This window comes from Leuciscus leuciscus (assembly GCF_965113295.1).
Source record: "Leuciscus leuciscus genome assembly, chromosome: 8".
NCBI lineage: Eukaryota > Metazoa > Chordata > Actinopteri > Cypriniformes > Leuciscidae > Leuciscus > Leuciscus leuciscus.
The window spans coordinates 11,423,757-11,448,829 of record NC_138732.1 but is presented as its reverse complement, the minus strand read 5'-3'; the positions used below and the strand labels follow the sequence as shown (position 1 = coordinate 11,448,829).

Here is a 25,073-nt window from a genome sequence, read left to right as displayed (position 1 = left end):
ATGACTGTAGGAGAGAACCCTTCTGCTGAGCTGTGTGTGTGTGTGTGTGTGTGTGTGTGTGTGTGTGTGGGGGGGGGGGGGGGGGGGGGGGGGGGGGGGGTACAGAAAGATGGATCACCCATGCCACTCCAGAGCATCACTCCTGCATGCACACACTCACAGATCACATACAAGACACAGTTTTGTGTGAATGCTGCATGAGTAATCAAAGCCAACAGCTATTCTAACACACAAATGCTTCTAGGGTTTTATTTCTATTGAGGCTCTTCGGTGCAAAGACGGCAGGATGATGGCAGCCTTACTGGAGTGTGATAGCACAGATGAGCTCAAAGTGATTCTACTCACTGACACTGTGCAGTTCTACAATAAGAAACATTAGTTTGTTTTCTTTTTCAAATCTACTGAACCTTTTCATTATAATACATGTTAAAATATATTTTTGGGTGAATTTTGACTTAAATATATATATATATATATATATATATATATATATATATATATACACATATACATATATATATATATACACATATACATATATATATATATATATATATATATATATATATATTGTGCATTCATACAAATTTAAATAAAGTGGGGTCCACATTGAAAAACTCTGTTTTTCTTTCTTTCTTTTTTTCATTTTGATCTTTCATGGAAATACATTTTTTTTAATATTGTGAGAAATTGAAAACCAACTTATAATGTTAAAGAAATATTTAAAGGGTTAGTTCACCCAAATTCTGTCATCATTTACTCACCCTCATGTCGTTCCAAACTCGTAAGACTTTCGTTCATCTTCAGAACACAAATTAAGATATTTTTGAAGAAATCTGAGAGCTTTCTGTCCCTCCAAAGACAGCTACACAACTATCACTTAGATGTTTCAAAAAGTTCATAAAGAGATTGTTAAACTAATCCAAATGAATTGAGCGGTTTAGTCAAAATTTTCTAAAGAAACTCAATCGCTTTTTATGACGAACAGATTTACTTTAGGCTTTTATTCACATATAAACATTGATCAGCAAGCATAAACAGAAGCTCAACCGAACCTGCTAGATGCGTGAGAATGAACCTCATTGGTTCTTGAGGTTGAAGCTCAAACATTCTGCGGAACACGAGGATGAACCTCATTGGTTCTTGTTGAAGCTCAAACATTCTGCGGAACACGAGGATGAACCTCATTGGTTCTTGCTGAAGCTCAAACATTCTGCGGAACACGAGGATGAACCTCATTGGTTCTTGCTGAAGCTCAAACATTCTGCGGAACACGAGGATGAACCTCATTGGTTCTTGCTGAAGCTCAAACATTCTGCGGAACACGAGGATGAACCTCATTGGTTCTTGCTAAAGCTCAAACATTCTGCGGAAACACGAGGATGAACCTCATTGGTTCTTGCACGTCAAGCAAACATGCTTGAACTTCCGTTTACCACAACTGATGTGTTCGTTGATAAATGTTTATTTGTAAATAAAAGCCTAAATTGTTCTGTTCATCATATAAAGTGATATTGTCTCTTCAGAAAACATGAACTAAACCGCTCAATTCAAATGGATTAGTTTTAGGATCACTTAATGAACTTTTTTAAGTGTCAAAGTGGTAGTTGCATAGCTGGCAATGGAGGAGGGACAGAAATTGCCCAGATTTGATTAAAAATATCTTCATTTGTGTTCCAAAGATGAACGAAAGTCTTATGGGTTTGGAATGACATGGGGGTGAGTAATTAATGACAGAATTTTTATTTTGGGGTGAACTATCCCTTTAAAATTGTGTACTAAGTCACAAATCTAATTTGTGACTCCAAGCATGTGAAATCCTTTGTACAAAAGCTAAGATTTCAATCGCAATCCAATTATACTGTAATGTATGATAACATATGTATCACAATTGTGTATTTTATTGTGAGATAGTCCTAATGCTAATCAGACATTTCTGGTCTGTGGTTATCTAATTTGTAATGGGGGAGGAAAGTATTGTATTTTTAAAAAAGACAAAATTGGTACTATATTTACCACTAACAGAAAAATCTATATCAATCGTCGACTAACATAGACTAATTAATTTATGATGTAAAAAATGACTTTTGTTTAAGAGCATAATTAGCATGAATAGACAAAAAGTCCCTGAGCAAAGCCCCCTGAGGTTTGTTTAACAAATTTAAACATTGCTTGAACATTATTTACAAAAAGCAGAAATCAATATGCCTCAGTAATGACATTAAAACTTTTATCACAAATATTTTTAGAAGCCCCAAGTGTGATATTATTGTCCTCCCGTCCAAACCTGCTCAAAAATAAAGTATAAGAAGCAGCATCTCGGAAAGCGTGTTTGTGTATTTGGCACTAGCGGTTCAGAGGTTGTTGCGGTGGGAGTAGTTTGTTCCTGAGGGAAATCAGCAGCAGCACACACAAGTCTGAAGATTATTATTAGCGCGTAGCTTTAAAGCAGCGAGCTGTCTAATAAAAAAACAGTGGAGTGAGTCGCTGAGGTACAGCGACAAGCCTGGTGTAGCAGACACAGTGGAGTGTTAGAACTTAAATAGTCCGCCACTGGGAGTTTTGAGAGTGTGTGGATGAAAACAACCACATTAAACAGAGGACTGACTCACATTGTTATACAAACCCACAACTTAAAGATGAACCAAAAATATATGCTGCTTTATATGCATTTGCCTACTAGACAAGCCTGACAAACAAGCATTCCAAAAGAAAGTTTTTGTCATCTACACCCTGCAGACAATAAACAGCAGGATGCCGGACAGATTCTGTCTCCTGCTGTTTCCAAACACTCACACACTTTTAGTTGTGTGCAACTTGCTATAGCCAATCAGATACAGCCTTCAAAATGAACATGTAATCTGCATTTGTTTTGCCAAATTGCTGTCTAATTCAAGACACAAACCCATACAGAGCAACAATTAAGTCACACAGAGAAAGCTGCTGCAATATTTCTCTGATCTCAAAGATTCAACATTAAAGAGGTCATTTATGTTTTTTAACAGTTTATTCTTGCCCTGGGTCTACTTTAAATGTTTTTGTTTTGTTTTGTTTTTTGTGCACCAAAAAAGTTAATAATTATGATTTATCTTATTTTAATTGAGCAACAGCCTTAGTTTATGTTTACAGGCTTCAAGTTTGCTCTCAGTTCTAATACACATTTGCTCAATGCGTTTATGTATTTAGTTTTTGAACGAAACTGAGCCATTTTTTCAGCTTAGGTTTATTAACTGTCAATTTGGACTAAAAGTATCAGGTCCAAGACGTCAGTTGTCATAAAACATGCATGAACCGTCATTTGTTGACACTGGTGTCAAAATTGGCAAAACACATATAATGTTGCCATTTTTGAGAATTACAGCGACAGAAAAAAATCCAGTGAATAATAACTTAAATTTGTAGTCCTCACAGTCATATGGCTTTAGACTCTGCATTATGATTGAAAGCACGTATCAATAATGTCAAAAATATGATGTGCAGTCTTTTCGGGTGTGTGTATATTATGCTGTTTAAATGAGTGTTCTCACCGATACGCTTGTTGTGATTCTTCTTCCAGTTTAATGCGACATGAAGCCTAAGCTATGTATCGTAACTTTTGCATGACTCTATTATTTTTCCAGTCATAGACCAGCGCTCAAGCACTGATACAATCCAGCGCTGACAAGAATCAGCATTCACGTGCTCAAAAATGTGTTTCGCGCGGACAACAATCCAGCGCTGACTAGAATCACGCAGCGGAGGCATGGAAAGTTGACAAGCCATTAAAAAGTATTTACTTAAGAAACACTTATATTTTTTCAAATATTTTCAATAAATCATGATCCCAGTCACTCCGGCGACGAATTTTTAAATTAAACTAAATTCTATTTATAAGATAAAACTTTTACATTTTTAGGCATTAACTAATTCCAATCCCTAATGCCAAAATGTTTTCTTTGTTCACCAAGTAATTTACTGGTCAGGCATTATTGTTAACTCGCAAGACAGTAAGGAGAAAATTACAATTTGATGGATAATTTAAATATATTTTGCAATCACATTTTGATCATGTATTCATTCTGCATCTGAGCATCTGAGCGCGAAACGCTGCTTGGGTAGTTTCAAGATAGAAATATAATTAATAATACAATAATAATTTAATTGTTCATATGTGTTTATTCTTGTTATGAACACAAATGAATCACGACAAACCAAATTAATTGTAATTGTATTAATTATACCATTGATGAAAACAAGCTGATACCAAGATATTTTAGGCCTACAATTCTAACATAATTTTTCATGAAAAATCATGATTGTATGTATTTATTTTTCGAAAGTAAGGTTAATGTAAGCAGCTACTTGCAATACTCTCCTAAATGCGTAATAAAACCTAAGTGCAAACATTACCGCTTTAATGACCGTCCTTTATTTTTCAGTGCATTTGTTTTACAATATATGGCTATTACTGTCATGGGATTAATATTATAACTGTTATTATGTAGTAGTGTAATGTAGACAGACACAACTAAAAAGGTTTGGAGGCATGCCCCCGAATCCCCCTAGAAGGCATGAGGTCCACCCACCACAGATTTACCAAAAATCCTGTAAGAAACACTGGTATTGCTATGGCGATGCAGTTTATAGCTTGTTTTTTGGATTAATCACTGTGGAGTGATAAATGTATTAATATTATGTATTAATAAATGACAATATTGTACTTGTATATGTTAACTCTCACTCTTTCCTGCTCGCTCATTAGTTTGGGGGTGGGGGGCGGTCAGGGACCTGGATATTGGATAGGGGGCGCTGGCCCAAAAAAGGTTGAGAACCACTGCTTTAGAGGGATCAGTCAACCTGGAATAGTTTATAAATGTATGATAAACAAATTTATTAATCCTTAAACAGCATTTCACCTTATTCACTTTTATTATTAAAAAACAACAGCTAGAATATTCTTCAGAATGCAGAATATGTATTTAATTGTATTCAGTATTATATATATATATATATATATATATATATATATATATATATATATATATATATATATAAAATTTATTTAGTAAAAATATAGAATATATTTTGTCATGTGGTTTTTTTTTATTTATTTTTTTTTATAAGTTACAATTATTGAAAAAAATTATAATTTTAACTTGGGTCTTTTGAGGGGGCGCAACTATTTCATCTGATATGCCCAAATCTATTGAACAGAAGCACATATTAAATGTAATCAACTGACCTAAAAATGACCTAATTCAGCAGCAGTAATTAACAGTTCAGTGCAGCAACTTTCCACTCTTACACAGGCACAATAGAAAAGATGCTATCAGAGACAATGAGTAAATGAGACGTTCCCCTTTATGAACAGGGGGTAGTGACCCGCGGAAGGAAGCGCCCACACTTCATCTTCCTTCAAGAGAAAAGAAAAATGGAGTGTGAAATTGAAGGGGAGTGTCTGGGTCCACCCGAGGGAATAAATATATGTGTTTGAGCGTGTGCGTTTTTGTGTGTTGGACTCCAGGACCAAAAAAGCAAGCAGCAATGGGTGTCAGACAATGCCAACACTAACTTCAAACAGTGCTGAGAGGATACAAGTGGGGACTTTTTTTTAAAACACACATGCCATGCTCTTCAGACGAAGGCGAATCTAAAGTGGGTCAGTATGTCTTAGATGTTGTAGATCAATAGCTGTTTGTGTATCACCCAGAAACCCTGTATTCCTCAAAATGCCATTTTCAGCTACTAGGATACTCATTATAACATGACAGAAGGCTCATGCAGCACTGAATATAACACTTTTGCTTCAGCGCTTTCAAATCTCACCTTTGTAATTTGATAAGACTTTTGAAAAGCGGGCTATATTTATCACCGCTTCTGGAGTGACGATTTTTGAAGACTATTTGTGGTTATGCATTGCACATCCTACAAAGGCTTACAGAAACATAATGGCTTTAAACAAAGGAATTGGATGGAAAACAAGGTTGTTACTCACTAATAGAGCACTTCGTTGGCTTCGTGTCTTTCGTAGCGTACGGTTTCACACATTATCCTAAAAAAGACAGAAAAAAAGGGATGGGAGAGAGAGAGAGAGAAACATATAATCAGTGACATATCCAAACTTAACAGCTCCAAAAGAAACAAATGTACCCTCATATTTTTGTCTGCGATTATGAAAAATCCCTCAGTTCATGTTGTGAAACCGAAATCAAAAAGGATTTCAGGAACAAAACCCTTGTGGGTATTCAGGACTGGTTGGCATTGAGTTTGAAAAGAAAAACAAACAGGCTGCCTTGTGTTGAGAACAGTGCAAGGACAAAACCAAACTCTGTTTGTGGATGACATATTTCGATGTTGGTTTACGCTAGAAGTGCTGTTTAAGCAAACTCGGATGTATCGCCACAGAGCAAAACATTCCAGAAGACAAAAACATTCTTCAAAAGACATTCCATAAAGTTCAGCTCAGTTGGAGAGTAGAAAGTCAACCAAGTCCATCTGACACATTGAGATGTGTACGGACCCCTGGAGGGGTGTTGGTGGGGTCAGGTAGGGTTAGGAATGTTCTAGAACTGCATGGTCACGTAGCAAAGTATTTTACCCCAAAATATGGGGTCCACTTGTGCATATGTGAGAACCTTGAGAAGGTAGTTAAAGCGATGTAAGAGTTCAGACAACAATACAACAATACTGACTAGCAGCAGTTGCTGACATAACTATAAGTTAGCTAAATATAGTCCAAAACTGTTATTGAAATGCTAACATTGCTGAATAACAAATATACTTACATAGTATTAAAGAGATTAAGAGAACACTTCAGACTTTAAAAATAAAAAAAATTGTTGAAAAATGTATATACACTCACATATATATAATCTCACAGCACATCTGTCTATCATTTACACATCTGTATTTATAACCCACGATCCACCACCTGCTTGACCTGGAAAAGCATTTGTGCATTTTTCTCCCACCCATTTATCAAATCCTTCCTTCAGTTTTACCTCAGTTGGTGCTCCCGAAGATTGGACAGCGCCTCCATCCCATGCAAGTAGGAATAAACAATCTCCAGGTCCTGCAGGTAAAACGAGAGAGAAAGAGAACAGATCAAAGTCTATTCATCATCTGTAAAAGCACACACTGTCCCAGAATTCTCAGCACAGACAGAGAATGTTTATTTCAATAGGAAAAGTGTGGTAGAGAAAATGGCCTTGAAACACATGGAGAAATGCAGCTACTGTACATAACACAGTAACAGTGATTGTAAAAAATAAATGACATAACCCAATCTCAATCTCAAATTTACTGTAGTTTACACTCATTTGTGATTAGAGTAATCTCATCATTTTAACACTTCCTCATCATGTATTCGTTCCTATGGCTCATTCTGAAGCTCATTCTGTTTTTGATATCAACTAAATCTCATTTATAGGTGTACAGTGCAAACACTTCTAAACAAATAGTCCTCAGGTTCCCTAAACAGGTCCTTTCACTAGAGAGAGTCTTGCTCTATCTACAAGTGGCTCTTCAGACAAACCGGTCACAGTGTCCATGAAGCTGAGCACACAGCGCGGCCTGTCCCCTTCCACATGCAAAAGAGCACTGATGCCAGAACTGGGCCGCCTTTGTGCTCACAAAGGCATGCTGGGATAGCGAAGAGGACAAAAGAGGTTCTGTGCTCGCACACAGACTCACTTGATTATGAACTGAGAGACCCTGTGTGACATAGAACACAAATGCAAACACACAGCTCACCAAACATTTGCCCTCTGATATGGAACAAGTAAACCTCCGCCCCCTTGTTTTCCTATTAAGACTTATGTGATTGATAGATAAATAATAAAGAACAAGAGAAAACTATACTGGTCAGGTGAGACTGCGGGCCAGAAAAAGATAGATAGGTTTTTTTGGGTCATTTGTTTGTAAATATGGCGAGATACAGGAGGCGATGGTCCAGACGAGATGAAAACAGAGTGTTGACCCTAAGAATAAACGACAAGGCATATTAAAGGGATAACAAAACAGTTGCTGGTCCCCATTGACTTTCATAGTATTATTTTTTTCATACTATGGAAGTCAAAGAGGCCCATCAACTGTTTGATTACCCACATCCTTCAAAATGTCTTCAACAAAATAATGAATCTCATATAGGTTCAGAACAACTTGAGGGTGGGTAAAAAAAAAAAAAAATTATAAAAAAAGGAAGGAAGGAAGATTTTTCATTTGTTGGTGAACTATCCTTTTAAATGCCTTCTTGTTGGCCCTATGTTTGTGGGAGGGCAGGCGACCATAAATGTACTCTTATACAAAGGTTACAGAGGGCAAGGTCACATGGACAAACTATACTAGAATATAATGGTAACCTCCATCTTTTGCAGTGTCAAAAGAGTCTAATAATGAAAAGAAAATGTATTATTTGTCACCCCCTGCTGTTACTAGCAGTGCATTGCATGGTACTGGTAAAGGTTAAAGGAAATATTAACAGAAAAATTATAAAAAATAAACAAAATTAAATAAAACTATTAATTTTTTTTTTTAAATAGTCAATTAAAAATGTTCCACAATCGCATATTAATGTATTATAAGGCTATATAAAATTAAAAATGCAATATAAGAAGGTAAAAAAACAGAAACAAGCACTTCATGCTTGCTAGATTTGTTAAATCAATATATTGATTTAGTAATTTTATTTTTATTTTAGTGCCTGTTTTTTTTTACCTTCATTTTTTATAACGGTGTTATGGTTGCTAAGGTGCTTTGAGTGGATTCAAGCACACTGCTATAGGTCATCTGGGTGGCTGCTGGGGTGCACTGAGTCCGATTGCTTAGAAAAATGGGCACACATCACCTCACTTCAACAAGCCAAATGATTGGAGGCATCGAAGCAGAAGCACAAACAATGTGGGACGTTACACATTACATTTAATGCTTAGAGGTTTGTTCAAATCTATAAACCTAAATATGAGCAATAGGAATAGTAATGATTGCTTTAGCAAGCAAAAAAAAAGAACAATAAGGCTGAGACAATGACAAAGGACCTTCTAGCTGGTGTGCACTACACAAATCCTCCACTAGATGTCATGCTGGTGTAAGATTTCACTGACTCATGTCCAGCTCTTTCTGCAACTCTTAGCGCCACAACTGGCTGGAATGAAGCTCTCCCAGAACACTGTGGCTTTCTTTTCCCCCCTAAAATATTACTTCTAAATTCAACATGGAAAGAATGTGCAGAACCCCATTTTTCAGTCCCAGTGTCCTCATGAGGAGTTTTCACTCCTTTATTGTATCGCTCTGCCAGAAGTTCATAATGAGTCCACTACAACTTTGCTCTAAACACACACTGAGAATGAACAGCAATGAACTTTGACAAAGTAGATCTTTGCTATTTTTGGTCAGTTATATAAATTTAGCTGAAATTATCATTTAGTTAAGTTTACTCAAAAACTGAAAGAACCATACTGTAAGTTAAATGTATGGTAGGCAATTTCGGAGAGGCTAGCAATAGCAAGCTAGCTTTAAAAGCATAAGATCCCACCCTCCCTTCAGAGCGTCTCCAAAGCCACGCCTCCTTCAAAACACATGAACACACACAGCAGAGTCTACAAAGCGTCACGAGAGACGCCGTTAAATTACCTCATGTCTCAAACCACATATAAAATTACAATAATAATGAACGTAAACGACTTACAGAGCTCGGACTTGTACCACCTGACTGCTGCAACTGATTTCTGAATTAAAAGTATTTTACTGTCTATATTGTTAAAGGGATAGTTCACCCCCAAAAAATAAATGTTGATATCATTTACTCATCATGTTGTTCCAAAACCTGTACGAGTTTCTTTCTTCTATTGAACACAAATGAAGATATTATAAAGAACCAGACTTTCCACATTATTTATAAAGAATTATAAAGAATAAAGAACTGTAACCAGACAGTTGATGGTTGCCATTGACTTAAGTACTATGGAAGCCAATGGCTACCGTCAACTTTCTGGTTGAAATGAAAATTAAAAATGTTGCTAAAATAAGTTTAAGTAAAAAAAAAAGCCAGCTAAAATAAAAATTTAAAATTTAAAAATAAAAGCTAATTTAAAATATTACGAAATAATACTAATATAACATTGGAATTTTATGAGTTTTACATTCAACAAAATGGGAGTTGGTAGCATTATAAAAAAAAAACAATAAAAAGTCAAATGTAAGTGCTTGTGGTTATTGTTTTCATTTATCATATTTTCACTTTTATGAATTTCATTAGTTGGCATGAAATATTGGCATGGAAAAAAAGCATAAATTGTACTATTGCCATAATAACCCAGACGTCTTGATCTGTTCTGAATCATTCACATATCATGGGCACTGTTTAGGTACTGTTTACACACAAAGCAAAAGGGTGAATCTGAAGAAATTACTACTACAATAACCACCACTATTTTTTTTTCCACTGTTTTCCAACAGATGCCAGGTTCACAGTAAAACGCCACTAGGTTTGCACGCTCACTCTGTACTCTCTTTCTGCATTGTGACTGCTTCCTCCCAGAGTGCTTTGTGACAAAGAGACCATTGTGTTTTGTGATTGGTCAAACAATATATGTGAAGCCCAGGGCACTCAGCCTTCGCTGGTTACGCAACTCTCGTGGGAGTCAGTGGCTGCCGTGGTAACAAGCTGAGTGACAAACACCGCTGAGACCAGGTAGAGTAGTAAAGATGAAACTGGCGAGTTAAGCAAACAACAGTAGTTGTTTAACAGCAGCCTTGACTAAAGCCTTAGTGAAACTGAGTGAACAAAGCCATGAGATTGTACCAGTACAGTCTATTTAAAAAGTGTTCTGCACACTCCACAAAAGAAGCTCAGCTATGATACAGCAAATTTGAGATGTACAACAAAAGAGACTACACAAGAGAGGTAATGGCCTTGTTCACAGCAGCAGAATACAGTTGTCTGTACTGTATTTCAGTCCTTAACGCAGTTACGTTCACACACAGTTCAGTTATTTACTGGAGTGACAACCGCATTCTGTAACCAAACTTAAACCTGTAAATTCTCAAATGTTCTGATCTCCACCCAGATATAAAAGCTGCTCTGTTAATGAAGATTTGATGGATGCACTCGCTGCTCGATTGAACTCTTGTCGTGTCAAAACTGATAAGACTTTTCAGTTTTATGGACGTTTGCCATCTTTGATATTACTTTGATCACTGTTGCTAATGTTACTGATAAGAGAAAACAGGATTGACTCCTATTGCATGTTCATACAGAGTATTCGAGACCCTACTGTAAGTTGCTGTTTTGAACAGGATATTTGAGAGACACATCTGTAAGTAAATAAGATTGCCAATCTAAAAAAAAAAAACGGACATTATGAACAGTCTCAATCAAGGGGCCGCCCACTAGGGGGCCTCAGCAAACTTCCAAGATGGCCCTTATAAGACTTACAATTATTTAAATGTAGTTTATTTTTTATCATAACAGAATTACCAACCTATCAGTTTAGATAAGAGGGCCTTAAAATATTGACAACATGGAGCCTTAAGAGTCAATTAGGTTGAGAACCACTGCTATAGAATATTCTTTTCCATATGAGTTTTGCCCTTTCCGATCATGACAAGCGACAGGACATTTTTGTCAGTCTGGATAGCCCAATAAAAATAATTGCTTCAATATAACGCTCCATATAATTCTTTATTAATTATCAAATATATTCTGATTGGTTGTTTTGGGTCATTTTTACTTTAAGTGTGGAGATTGGAGAAACAATTTGGGATTGGAGAAACATGGAAACATGTTAAGACGTGGTGATTGGAGAAACATGGAAACATGTTAAGACGTGGTGATTGGAGAAACATGGAAACATGTTAAGACGTGGTGATTGGAGAAACATGGAAACATGTTAAGACGTGGTGATTGGAGAAACATGGAAACATGTTAAGACGTGGTGATTGGAGAAACATGGAAACATGTTAAGACGTGGTGGTCAAGAAATAGTTCAGCTATAAAAATTATTCGTAATTTATAACGGTATTTATAATCAGTATTTATAAGAATGTAATTATTGCATTAATGTATTAATAAAATAGAGAAAATGCCAATAAAATTAATTATATTAAGTTATACTGTATGACTTCAGAAGAAAAATATAAAATTAAAAAATTTAATTAAATTAAGCTCTAGGACTATACTGTATAGTTACAGAAAATCATCACATTATTCAAAATTTCTTTTTTTGAGTTCCATGGAAGAAAGCCTTGCTGGTTTGGAACAACATGAATAAATAACAACATGACATTAATGATTAAATTATTTCCATTTTTTGGAAATCCATCTTTAATGTTGCACGTGAAAATCAGGAGATCAGCAAAACCAGCTCAACACAGCAAATTTTATAAGTAACTCCCTGCAGTTTTATTTTAATATGGCAATATTTTACCATGTGCCATCTGATGCAGATGTTTGTACATATATTCTGTTTTAGCCTGTGTGCTGGCTTTCCAAGACAGTGACTGCAGAAACAAACTGAAGTGTTTTGCTGCTTTTGCTATGTAAAATGCCTCTTCTCAGCTTTGTATCCCAACATCTTGAATGCAACCCATTACGATGCATCTTGAATGGGTCAAGAGGCTCTTCACATTCCACTCAAGGCATCACTGTGACCATGGCAACTATAGTATAAGTATCTACATGATCAGAGCCAATAATTTCCCTCCATAGCAATAAACCGTGCTGGAATCAGCTGCCTGAGCAGGTGGCATCTAAAAACCATCAGTCTGATGAGGACGATCATCCCAATATTAGGCTGAATTGCACTGTTGGCAGGGTAACTACCCTTAAGAGTCCCCTAACAGAACAGAAGAGTGGTTTGTCGGGTATCTGAATGGTTCAATCAAAATCTAGACACCACATCCAAAGAGAGAGGAGTGACCAGGCAGACATAATCAACGTCGTCTTAATGCAATGTCCTTCATGTATAATGGCCATAAATATGGACACTTTAACCGAGTATTATATACAGTGGTCCATCACAGTGATGTTGTCGGCAAAAAGTAGCCTATATCAAATCATAAAATGCATAAGACACTTTTAAAACAGCATGATAATTGATTTTAAAATGACATCACCTCATAACAACTCAAAGTAATTTGCTGTTAGCATGTTTCTAAGCTAACACAATGATCTATACCTTGAAATGACAAACTACTGTTCAAACATGGGAATTTGAAGAATTTGTTTAATAAAAATGTATATTTTTATTAATCAAGAATACATTAAATTGATCAGAAGTAACAGTAATGACACTTATATTACAAAAAAATATATATTTCCAATTATTGCTGTTCTCTTGAACTTCCTATTCATCAAAGAATCCTGAAAGTAGTATCACTGTTTCCACAAAAATATTAAGCAGCACAACTGTTTTCAACATTGATAATACTAAGAAATGTTTCTTGAGCATCAAATCAGCATATTAGAATGATTTGCATATGAAGTAATAATAAATAAGAATAAATCACATTTTAAAATATATTCAAATAGAAAACAGTAATTTTAAATTGTAATAATATTTCACAACATTACTGTTTCACTGTATTTTGGTCAAATAAATGCAGCCTTAGAGAGTATAAGAGACTTCTTAAAAAAAAAAAAAAAACATTTGTGAACAAATACTCTAATATGCATAAAAATGCAGCACACTCAAATACTGGTCAATTAGTGCATTTATAAATAGACAGATTTGTTTTTATCAACACTTTATATTTATAATCCACATTTCTCTCGATTTGTCAGCCAACTTGGGTTTTTTGTTCACTGAGTTTGCCATAGAACATTCTGGTATTGCCTTCTCTGCCTTAGATTTTGATGAAAAGAGGGCATCTATGCCGCCTACATTTTGGAACAGTCTTCTTGTCAGGAGCACGCCTACGATGTCTTCAAATTCTGTCTATGTAGGCAGCCCATTACGGTTTGAAACACAGCCAGTGTGTTTGGTTGTTTCCTCGATAAATGTAAAAATGTGTGCTTAAAAATACATTTAAAAACACAAGAAATGACAGAGCAGCTTTATCAGGGAGGTTGAAGTTTCAAAAAGAGTCTCTCTTTTTATAAAATAACTTTTTATATTAAAATGTCATTTATTCCTGTGATGGCAAAGTTGAATTTTCAGCATCATTACTCCAGTCTTCAGTGTCACGTGATCCTTCAGAAATCATTCTAATATACTCAATTCCCATTATTCCCATTATCAATGTTGAAAACAGTTGCACTGCTTAGTAATTTTGTGGAAACTGTGATGCATGTTTGCAGGATTCTTTGATGAATAGAAAGTTGAAGAAAAAAAACAGCATTCATTTATTTATTTAATTATGGAACTTGTCGTCATGCTGATGGATCTAATAATGTTTATGGATGAGTGAAAACATTCATGTTTTTTAACATGACTGTAGTATGAAGCAGGGCACGATTGCTAATGAGAGACAGATATCAGCGTCACATGCGAGTACCGTGGATATAAAGGAATGAGGACTTTTTATTCTACCGAACTACACGCAAGTGCTAAATTACTACTCACACAGGTCAGTTTATTGACGAATTAAACTTGTGAGGTAACGCAGCGCTGTTTCACTTGGTCTAACGTTACACTATCACACTAAACTGCATTTGAGTGTGTTGAAAGTTAATGTTATTCTAGTTTGTTGGCTGTATGAGACTAGCAGTAAGCTATCAACATTAGAATAACATACTGATCATATTCTAACATTTCATCATGTTGTTGAGATATATAACATTGATTTGTTTTATGTACATTTGCTCACCTGTCTAATAAAGTACATGCAAGAGGAAGAACATCCCTCCCTATAATGCAACATGAGACAAAGAAATTGGCTTTTCTGTCAGCAAACCAATCTGTTCACTCTACACATTCCTGTTTTGTTGTCAGCTCTGTAACCGGCCCTTTAAGGAGATCAGCTCTTTTCATGTACCATGACATGAGGTGTTTAACAATCACTTCAACAATGCACATACAGTTTAAGGAGGACACATGGTGCCTGTCCTGAAGGTCAGCCTTGACCCGTGCTGAGCACTAAAACTGACCTCTTCTGTCATGGATCTAGTAAATGGAGGCAGGGGTGCCCATTGGACACAGATCCCATGACAGAGCTTGTGGCCGTGAGGAGTGATCGAGATTCCTGGGATTATAAACACATGATGAATTGAGGGTCTGTCTTATGAAAGCAACATATATCTATTTATCTATAGATTTACTATTTATCAATACTGTTTTTTATAAGACACAAAGACAAGCATAATATATAATACATATTATTTATAATATAAAATGATACTATCTATTTTACTAAATTATATTTATTTATTATTGTTATTAATATTATTCAAGAAATTATAGTATGTTTATTGTTTACACATTATACTCGCTAAATATTTTATATTATTTATATTAATACCCTGTCTGCAGTGTTGCTTAATAACTTATATAAATTGCATGTAATTCATTATTAAATTATTGTATACATTACAAACCATAGATAGATAGATAGATAGATAGATAGATAGATAGATAGATAGATAGATAGATAGATAGATAGATAGATAGATAGATAGATAGATAGATAGATAGAATTTTTAAGCAAAGGAACCACATACATTCCTCATTGCAACCTTGAAATTTTAGAAAATGATGTTAAAGTATAAAAATGTGTTTAAATAAATAAATAAATAAAAGCTTATACGGGTGAATTGAAGCACACCAAGACAAAAATGCCAAACAATTAGCAAGGGAAGCAAACAAATTCAGGCAGACCACAAAAAAAAGGTGTCTGCACATTTTAATTAGCCTCAAGTGATTCGTCAACTAGACAGCCAAAGTGACCCGTGAGGTCATGCATGGCTCTCTAAAGAGGGTGTGCTGGTGCTATTTGTCTATCTCAAGAAGTGTGCCAACATTCCCTGTACTGCATCCAAAAGAGAAATCATTGGTCTGCATTGCAAAAATATACCACAAAGAATTAGAACAAAGGTACTGTATATGTGGCACATCTTCATAATCAGACAGCTATGTTAATGTGAGGTCTCCAGCATGCTTTGTTAAGCCAGGTCAGCAGTATAACTATACCACAAGGGCACGTGCCAATCTATAGATCACTCACTGTGGCATTTAAGAGCGCGTGTCATTGTGTTCCCCGTGCCAACTGTGCTCGCTCCGCACTGTCCTTGAGACCCTATTGACAGTGTGGCCCTTAAGGGTATTTTTATCCGTAGAACAGCACATAGCACCAGGTGGAGTCTTTGCAAACAAAAACAAGGTCACTAGCATTAGCAACTGAATATACAGTCATCGACAGCCGGCTCAGTCCCAACAGTATTGGAAACGGTTACAGCCCACTGTCAGCTAAACTTTCAAAATATAACAACATAAAGACTGTATGAAGCACTTCATATCGGTGTCAACAAACCTATTGTACTGCTTTTCTTATTATTCAAGAATGCTTGAGGCAAGCAACGGTTCATTGATCCGGTGACATTTAATATTTCCTCGATGCGGTCCCCAGTGTGCATCCGATGCTAAACAGCTTAAATTGTTATTGTAATAGCTCAACATAAATGCATGTAGTCAAACGCAGCTCAGAAAGAGGAAGGCTTGGAGCATGTGAATGGCTTAGCATCATGTATTTAACTGGCAGCTCTAATCCTATAAGAACAAAAGCACAGAGTCGCATCAAGCGCACAAAAAAGATGGACGCACTCCAGACTCCCCTGCTGCCTTAAAGACAGATTGTTATGATGAATGACTTCAGATTTAAAGTGGCAAAACTGTAATGCTTAGTTTGGAAGGTCTAATGATTTGTGTTCACTGGTGTGGATAAAATCCACTCAAAACAACCAAATCGCCAGACGTTCACCTCTTAGGAGACGTGTGTAAATTGTTCAGTCCAAGGGGGTTCAGTAACACTATCGGTTAGCATGCCTATTCATTAGAGCTGCACAATTGGATAAATTGAGAACCACGATTCTGAACAGACAACTAAACAAAATAACATGTAATTTACTAGAGGTTCTGACAAAATGTTAATTGCAGAAGTCTATTTAAATTTTTTTTTAAATGAATGAATGAATGAATCAATTACCATTTTATTGAGCAGTTGAGGAGTAATTAGCTGGTGTATTGTCTTATTGTGGAGTTAACAAAAGTTAGCATTAGCATTGTAATGTTTGAAGCGGATTTCCTAACAAATGTCAGTAAATACGTGAGGGGCTGCCACCTTTACTTCCGTTTTGTGTTTATTTATTTTATAAATAATTCTAGCCTCCCCCTCCCCCTTCCCATAACAACATACCTCATTACAATATGTACCTCTGGTACGTTATAAACTCAAAAGAAGAAAAAAAATGTCCCACTGAACCACTGATTTATAATTTACATTTTCAGACCAAAATTAGCAGTTTCTATGTAAAAGTATAAACAAAATGCATTTATGAAAATTGCCTTCACAGCACATCGAGTAGGAGTCGAAAATAAGAAATACAAATTCCAAAGATCCATTGCACACTCTATCCCATTTCATGTAGAAATACCCTTTAACTCACAACTATTCTCATCTGTGTCACAATGTGTAATTAACGGGGAATAAACCCTCCAGTCTTGTCAGTCAATGTGAAAGTAAATCAGCAGGAGATCAGCCAACAGACCATATTTTCTGAGTAGCATGTGTGATGAAACTGCAGGTGCTTTTGCAGCAGTCTACAGGCTGACAGCCGAGCAGCTGGCACACTGACACATCACATGCTGTAACCGATCTGGCTTGCATCCATCCCCTTACATTAGATGTAAATAACCGTAACCGGTAGGACATGATTCTTTTGGAAGCCTGCACTAATTATTGAAAGGAAATAGAAAAACTAAATCGGACAAGACAATTTATTCGCGAAGGACCAATTAGAAAGACAAAAACAGGAAGTGATGACAAGGCAGACGATTCTGGGTCTCGGTTCTACTCCAGCACCTCCTGCTGTCGAGTCAACACCTTTCGAGCTGTTTGTTCACGCGCTGTTAGTGCAGAGCTAGCGACTGGAGCCCTTGGTCCTGCCAGAGGCTGCATTATTCATGCTGCAAATAAGTGTGAATAATTAACGGAGACGGTCCACTTTTCTGTTGTCGAGTCAAGAGTCGATCTGAGATAGAGTTGAAGCAGCTGCAATCTCTAGACGCTACGTCTGCTAAAAAAAAACACTATTCTGAGACGCCTCACTATTGTACAGCTGTGATGAAACACGGTCAGTCTTATATTGATTCTTCAGCATTATCCATAAGGATGAAGCTGTAAAGGGAAGAAATGATGGAATCAGTGTCCAAAATTTGAAACCTCAGTGAACTTAATCAACCTGCCTCTCTAAGACGACACAAACGACAGGCGGATCAGCTTGTAGACAAAACTTTTTTCAATCTCTGCACATGTGGCTGTTTTATATTACACATGCAAGAAAAATGGGTTAAAGGAAAAATACAGAGCAGGATATGCCCCAAACAAGTCAAGATAAAGAAGACTTGTTTAATGTTCTTAACACATTAATATTACGTTAAATTGGTGTACAAGTCACAGCAGTCTGCTTCAAAACATGAGCAAGCAAGTTATTGACTGTTTTGTGAAGCTTTTTATCAGACTCATTAAAAAGAACCAGTTCATAAGAGTCATTTGTTCAAATTGGACATGCACTGCATACAGTGAGCGCAATGCAACTGAAATGTCAACAAAAAAAGAATTTACTAAAAAGTTAGTAATTTTACTACTCATATTAGTCATATGGAGCTAAATAATTTACATTTATTTTTCATTTAGTTTGTTTTTACTTCAGTAAGTAGTTTTATACTTCAACTTAAACATGCCAAGTTGCCATGTACACATTTTTTATTTTCATTTATCTTAAGTTAAGTTTTCATTTAATTTTCAGCTTTATTTCAACAAACAAACATACTTTTTAAAAGTTTTAGTTTGAGTAAACCAAACCAAACCAATAACGTCTGGGATATTTAGCTGACTCTCACCATTGACAACTTGATTTTAATTTGTTGTTGCAATGTCTCTTTTTTTTTTAGTCCCTGACTGCAAAACTTACCATTCATGCCTTATTACTAATCATATATTTTGGTTTGAGTTTTGAGAGTAACCAGAGTTTCGAATGAGAGAGAAAATAATGTAATTAAAAGTAACTTCCTTTAAAAAAGCATTTAATTAATTGATTCATCTAAAATATGCACAACCACGTTATTCAAAAGTAAAGCATTAGTTGTTGAATTGTTAAAAAACAATGAAAGTGTCCCTCTGCCAATAAACTACCAAAACCATATAAAACTTTGACAGAACAGCAGAGAAAGTGTCTCATTAACGGGCCCGACATCTGTGAGCATCACCATCATCACACAGCAGAACATGCGTGTTAAATAATGCAGAACAAGGAGGCGGCAGCCGAGGAGGACGAGATGAGCCGTTAAAACAGTTCCTTCCAAAAACAAGGCTTCCTGCTTCCAGCATTCTTTTGAACTACATCAGTGACTAGCTGCCTTCATTATTATTTCACTGTTTCCAGGAGCTTTGCTGGATCAGATGAAATGCGAAAGATGAAGAGAATAATTAAATGAGGAGATTTTAATAAATGTCATGCAGTGAGAGAAGAAACCGTGTCAGCACACAAACCTGATATAAGAATAAAAAGAAAACTTAAAATTGCATAGAAATCGATGTCACAGTCCGCTATGTTCAGAGAACTTTAGCCTTGTTCTGTGTTGTGTGTTAATTGTTTCATAAGCAATAAAATCATGAGGTCACATTTCTGTTCACTAAAGCAGACACTTCTTTTTCTGCTGCAATACAAGGATTGAATTGATGCTGGAAAACTTGTGACCAGATAACGCAAGACAGACTTTATCTGTGCTCTTTCATCAATGATAAGGCACTGCAATACAAAGTGAGATCTTTCCCAATGGCCCGAAACCACAAATCACCCTGAAACCACACTGATAGATGGTCAACATAACAGTTTAAACAATGATGTCCTCTAAGACCAACACTCAACCACATCACAAGCACTCCTTGACTGGGATCAGTGCCAAACATCCAGGCAGAATTGCACATGCTCTGTCAGCGTCAAACTCAAAAATTTCTGTTCCGATCCCCGTTGTATTACATAACGGTACTCTAACATTCAGAGAAGAAAAATCATTTTTGAACCCAAAGCATCCTTATGTTGTTCTGACCAGGGTATTATTTTCTTTCTAGAGTGCATTAATATCCAAGCTCCAAAGGAGACAATAAAATAATATAAAAGTACCATAAAAGCAATCTATATGACTCATTTTCCAAGCCATCTCATAGCTTTGTTTGAGGAAAAGAGCCGGTATTCACTGATAATGCTTCTTCACATAAAGCTATATTGTATGACTTCAATAGCTTTGTGTAAGTCTTATGGACTAATTTAATTACCGTTATGATTTTTTTCGTTATGACTAGCTTTGCTAGTATAAATCACCATCCACTTTCATTGTATCCACATTATTCCAACGCCCCATGACGCTTTGCGCGAATTATGGGTGTAACTTCCGTTAAGCTGTAAACAATCAGTGAAAGACTAGCTCTATGGATGCAATAATATATATATTTTTAAACTGTATACAATGACATTACATTATTCTACTCACCCTTCAACCATTGAACATTAAAAGGACATTTAAAAGTGTTAAAGCATCAACCAGGTACTTTCAACAGACCATGAATAACCCCAAAAGCGTGAATCTTTCCACAGTAAAATCGGACGGTTAAATATCATTGTGGTAATCTGTATTATGCAACATATGTTGCCTTAATTAAAAATATATATATATATTTACTTCAGCATTGCGTGATACTATTTCAAAGTGATTTCAGTCATTTTGACAGACACATTTTTTTTTATTTACCTGTGAAAACAAACCTGAAAAAAGAGAGAGATTCTTTGTGCATTCCAGTGAATTATTAATGGCATATATCGTAAATTAATTCGGGAGAACAGACCACAAATGTGAAGTATATGTTGACCTTTTTCATACTATTACAGAGAAATGCAAAAGGAAAAAAGAAAAGAATCATGAGGAAAAGAATGCAGTGACTGAAAAGAGCTCTTGCCATAGATATTCTCTGTTATAACGTCACGTTAAAATACCAAGTGTTACGTTATTCTCATGTTATTCTTAAATAAAACATGAAAGAAAACTGATAGCTCCTTGAGCCAAACTGACGGATAAGCTTTATTTGTTGGGCAACCTTATGATTTGAAATTATTCGTTTCGACTTTTTGAACGGAAGTTCCCCAAACTGGAAGTGATCATTCAAAACGCAGTAAGCTCGTCAGGAATAAGGTGGATATAGACAACAAAAGCTCTCACATTCTGCCTAATGAAAAAAGATGATAATAAGGTAATGGAACAACCAGTGTTTTCTTAGCATTATTAATAAATATTATAGTATTTATAAATATTGTAGCTTTTATTTGTATTTTTTTTATTAGTTTTCGTTTATATATATATATATATATATATATATATATATATATATATATATATATATATATATACACACACATATATACACACATATATACATATATACACACACACACATATATATACATATATACACACATATATACATACATATATACATAAACATATATATACACATATATATACATACATATATACATAAACATATACACATATATATATATACACGCATACACACATACATATTTAGCCCTAATTTATTTTATTTTTTAAAAATATTTGTTTTAGTAATTTTACTTTAACTGGAACATTGTTTTATTACAACACTTGCTTTTTACATTTTAATCTACTACTTGTATATAAATTAATATTTCATTTTTATATTTTATTATAAAAAAATATTATAATATAATATTCAAATATATTTTACAAATTATATTAATTATATCAAATTATATTTTTACTTGGCTTTTAAATGTTGTTAACAATAACAACACTAGGGGCAAAATGAGTGCGAGTAAATGGCATAATATTTTCAAACAATCCTACAATTCTACAACAATCAACATGACCCTAAATAATAAAATTTGGCACAAAATAAACCACAACAAGAAGGTGCAGTAAGGTCCTTCGTTTCAGACACCATCATCGCTGTGCTCTTCTGACACATAACTTCATCAACAAATAGCAGATGGGCTAATTGGATAAAACAGGCTTGAGATACGGAAGGGCACACTGTTCTTTCTCTCCCCCGACAATTAAATGAACAATCACCGATGCTGACACAGCCGGAACAACGTTACTTGGCTGAGTTGTGATGATGTAGCATATCCCGGTCAGCGGAGGGGGAGCGAGTCTTAGTTAAAAGCCAAGGGCTTCGTACAGTGTTGCGTCTGCAGCCCATGTCTGAGCCAATCTTTTCAGCTGAGCTCCTTTTCCCCCTACCCTGCTCCCTCAACCTCTCAAAGAAATGAAGAAGAAAAAAACACCTCTACCGCTACTGGCCGGTGTTTAGGCAAGTGACAATAGCGGATCAATTGAAGTCTCTCCCTCTGTAGGGCGATTCTATTCCAGCCATTCTAGTTCACTTGGTTGCTAGGGAACTCCAAGACAAAGAGCTTCTTTTCTGAGCATTCAGAGTATTTGGCTGCATATTTTAGGCCTGTGGGGTCCATAGTGCTCCTCCTTTGAAGACAATGTGAGGCACAGAATATAAATTGGATGAGAAATACTTGCGAAAGAAAACCCTGGCCCTGGTTTAATGTATCCTAAAAAAGCAGACATTTACAGGAATGGCTGCATTCAAATAGATCACAGTTCATTCATACAGCTTGGGTCAAATAGCTTTGTCCTGTCTATATATTTTATATTATTTTTTATAATAATATTATTTTTATAAAATATAAAAATAAATATAAAATATAAATAAATGTAAAATATAAAAATATATTTTATAGTGCCACCAGCCTATGTGATGTTATAACAATGACACCAGATGTTATAACAATGGGATGTTGATCAGGAAAGAGAAAGGAATATTACCAGTACCACACACATTTGCATGCATTCACCTCTTATGTATATGATGTACGATTCACAAACAAATTGTTAGGGCTGTACTGTCCTAGTCGACTAGTCGATTAGTTGGTCGATACGTTCTGGTTCGACCAAAATTCTGATTGGTCGATTTTCTGCCGCGTTTATTTCATCAGTTTTGCCGCGCTGAGGCGCGCTCATTTCATCAGGTGGAAAGCACTAACTGCTAATGGGGGTGTTTTCAGAATACCCTTGTTTCACTGTAACAGTCTGTCTTCAAAACACCCCCCTTGTTTTCACCTTTTTTGGATTAGTCCAACCCAAGAGAGAGCGTCGAGCTTAGTAGGTTTGATGCTGAATATTATTTATTTAATTAATTGTGAGAGCGTTTAATAGTCAGTCCTCTTCTAACATGTCAACAACAAAGAAATCGACAGTGTGGCAGCATTTTGTTAAAATTGATAACAGGAAAAAGGTTGAATGCAAAGTTTGCAAGCAACAGTTTTCCACAGCTTGACGACAAACATGACATATCATCTACTGTAAAAGTGGTAAGCTCACTTGTCTGCGTTAGCTTGCCCTGTCTGTTTTGAGTAAGCTATGAACATATCAGAATTTGCATATTTCAATGTTTTAGTGTGATAACCTAACTTTTTTATTTTTTATTTGGAGCCTAATGCGCAATTGCGCTGTGCTGTTGGTTGTTAGTTTTGAGCCTAGGATGCTTTATTTTTCAGTTATGCACTTTATTTAGTTTCTGCTCTTGATCTGGTTTGTTTAATAAATATAATTTTTTTATTAAAGTGGACGTGCCTTTTGTGTTTATTAAGAGTAAAAGCTTTAAGTTAATAGTCTATTCGTGTCTCAGCTGCGAAGCTAACGTTAAGCTCATCAGCCTCGCTCGGTGCGAGGACATGCACGGTGAAATGATAGTGTCTGACTAATAATAACTTATTATTATAACATATGACAAAAATAATTGTCTAAATTATGTTGTATATTCCTCAACAGTTCTTGTGATGATATCACTAGTTGACAACATAGTACTATTTTCGGAAATCATAAGCTATGATATTGCGCAGGTGATGCAGCGCTGTCAGAGCTGACAGACTCAAGTGACAGACTCATTTCAGTGCAAAATAATTAGGTCAAAAACGATTTAATATACTGCAAATAGCCTACTAGTTGTTTGTTTATTTATAATTCATTTAGGCGGACAACAAGGCTACCAAGTACTGCGCACAGTGCACATCTAATTAATTTAACGTTTTTTTTTTTCTAACGTCATTTTTAGTCGATTTTAGTCGATTTTTAGTCGAAAATTTCAGGACTTCAGTCGACCAAGATTTTCTTTGGTTGAGTACAGCCCTACAAATTGTTTTCTAAAATTTATCTTTTTGCTAATTCAGGTAAAATGGGGTGTTAAACACTATTGGAAAAAAATCCAAGCAACATATTTGAATGCATAGTGATAAATGACAGTTCAACTAAATACATTACTAAATAAAGGAGTACTGTAAAATAACAAGTATTTCTATGAACAGACTCAAATGAATAGATTAATTGTTTTTAAATCAAACCAACTCACAAAACTTTTTAAGTGGTAGAATTTGGTTGAATCTAAAGCTAAATTGGATTCTGTACACTGGAATGTAACAGAGAACACATGATGCAATGTTTGATGTTTGAATACAAAATTATTTACAACAGAGTTTAATTATCTTTCCACAACATAAAAATAAAAAGTAGGGACAGAACAATTTATAGATGAATCGATTAATTAAAATGAATCTGAATTGTCCTATTGATTTACTTTTTAAGCAGTACAATTTCTAATGCACATTGACTGCATCTTTTATTTTAGTTTTTAGTATCAACTCATGAACTACATTAGGAAATGCAATTTGTAATCTTGTCCTTGTCCAAGACCATTTACTACATAAAACTGTTTCGAAGAACTGAGCAAAACAAAGGCATTATAACTATGATTGGCTGTGACTATATTTTGTTGTTGTT

At 35.4% G+C, this 25,073-nt stretch overlaps 1 protein-coding gene across 11 annotated transcripts in view; it reads right to left on the bottom strand.

Moving 5' to 3' along the window:
* The window catches only part of rapgef2b (Rap guanine nucleotide exchange factor 2b), a 104,505-nt gene that overhangs the window by 71,300 nt on the left and 8,132 nt on the right, over positions 1–25,073 (bottom strand). For all 11 annotated transcript variants that reach the window (XM_082177829.1, XM_082177840.1, XM_082177830.1 and 8 more), the window contains exons 2-3: positions 6,981–7,051; positions 5,975–6,031 (exon numbers count right to left, since the gene is read on the bottom strand). In XM_082177829.1, coding sequence (XP_082033955.1) covers positions 5,975–6,031; positions 6,981–7,051 — 128 coding nt within the window. The remainder of the gene's footprint in view (positions 1–5,974; positions 6,032–6,980; positions 7,052–25,073) is intronic.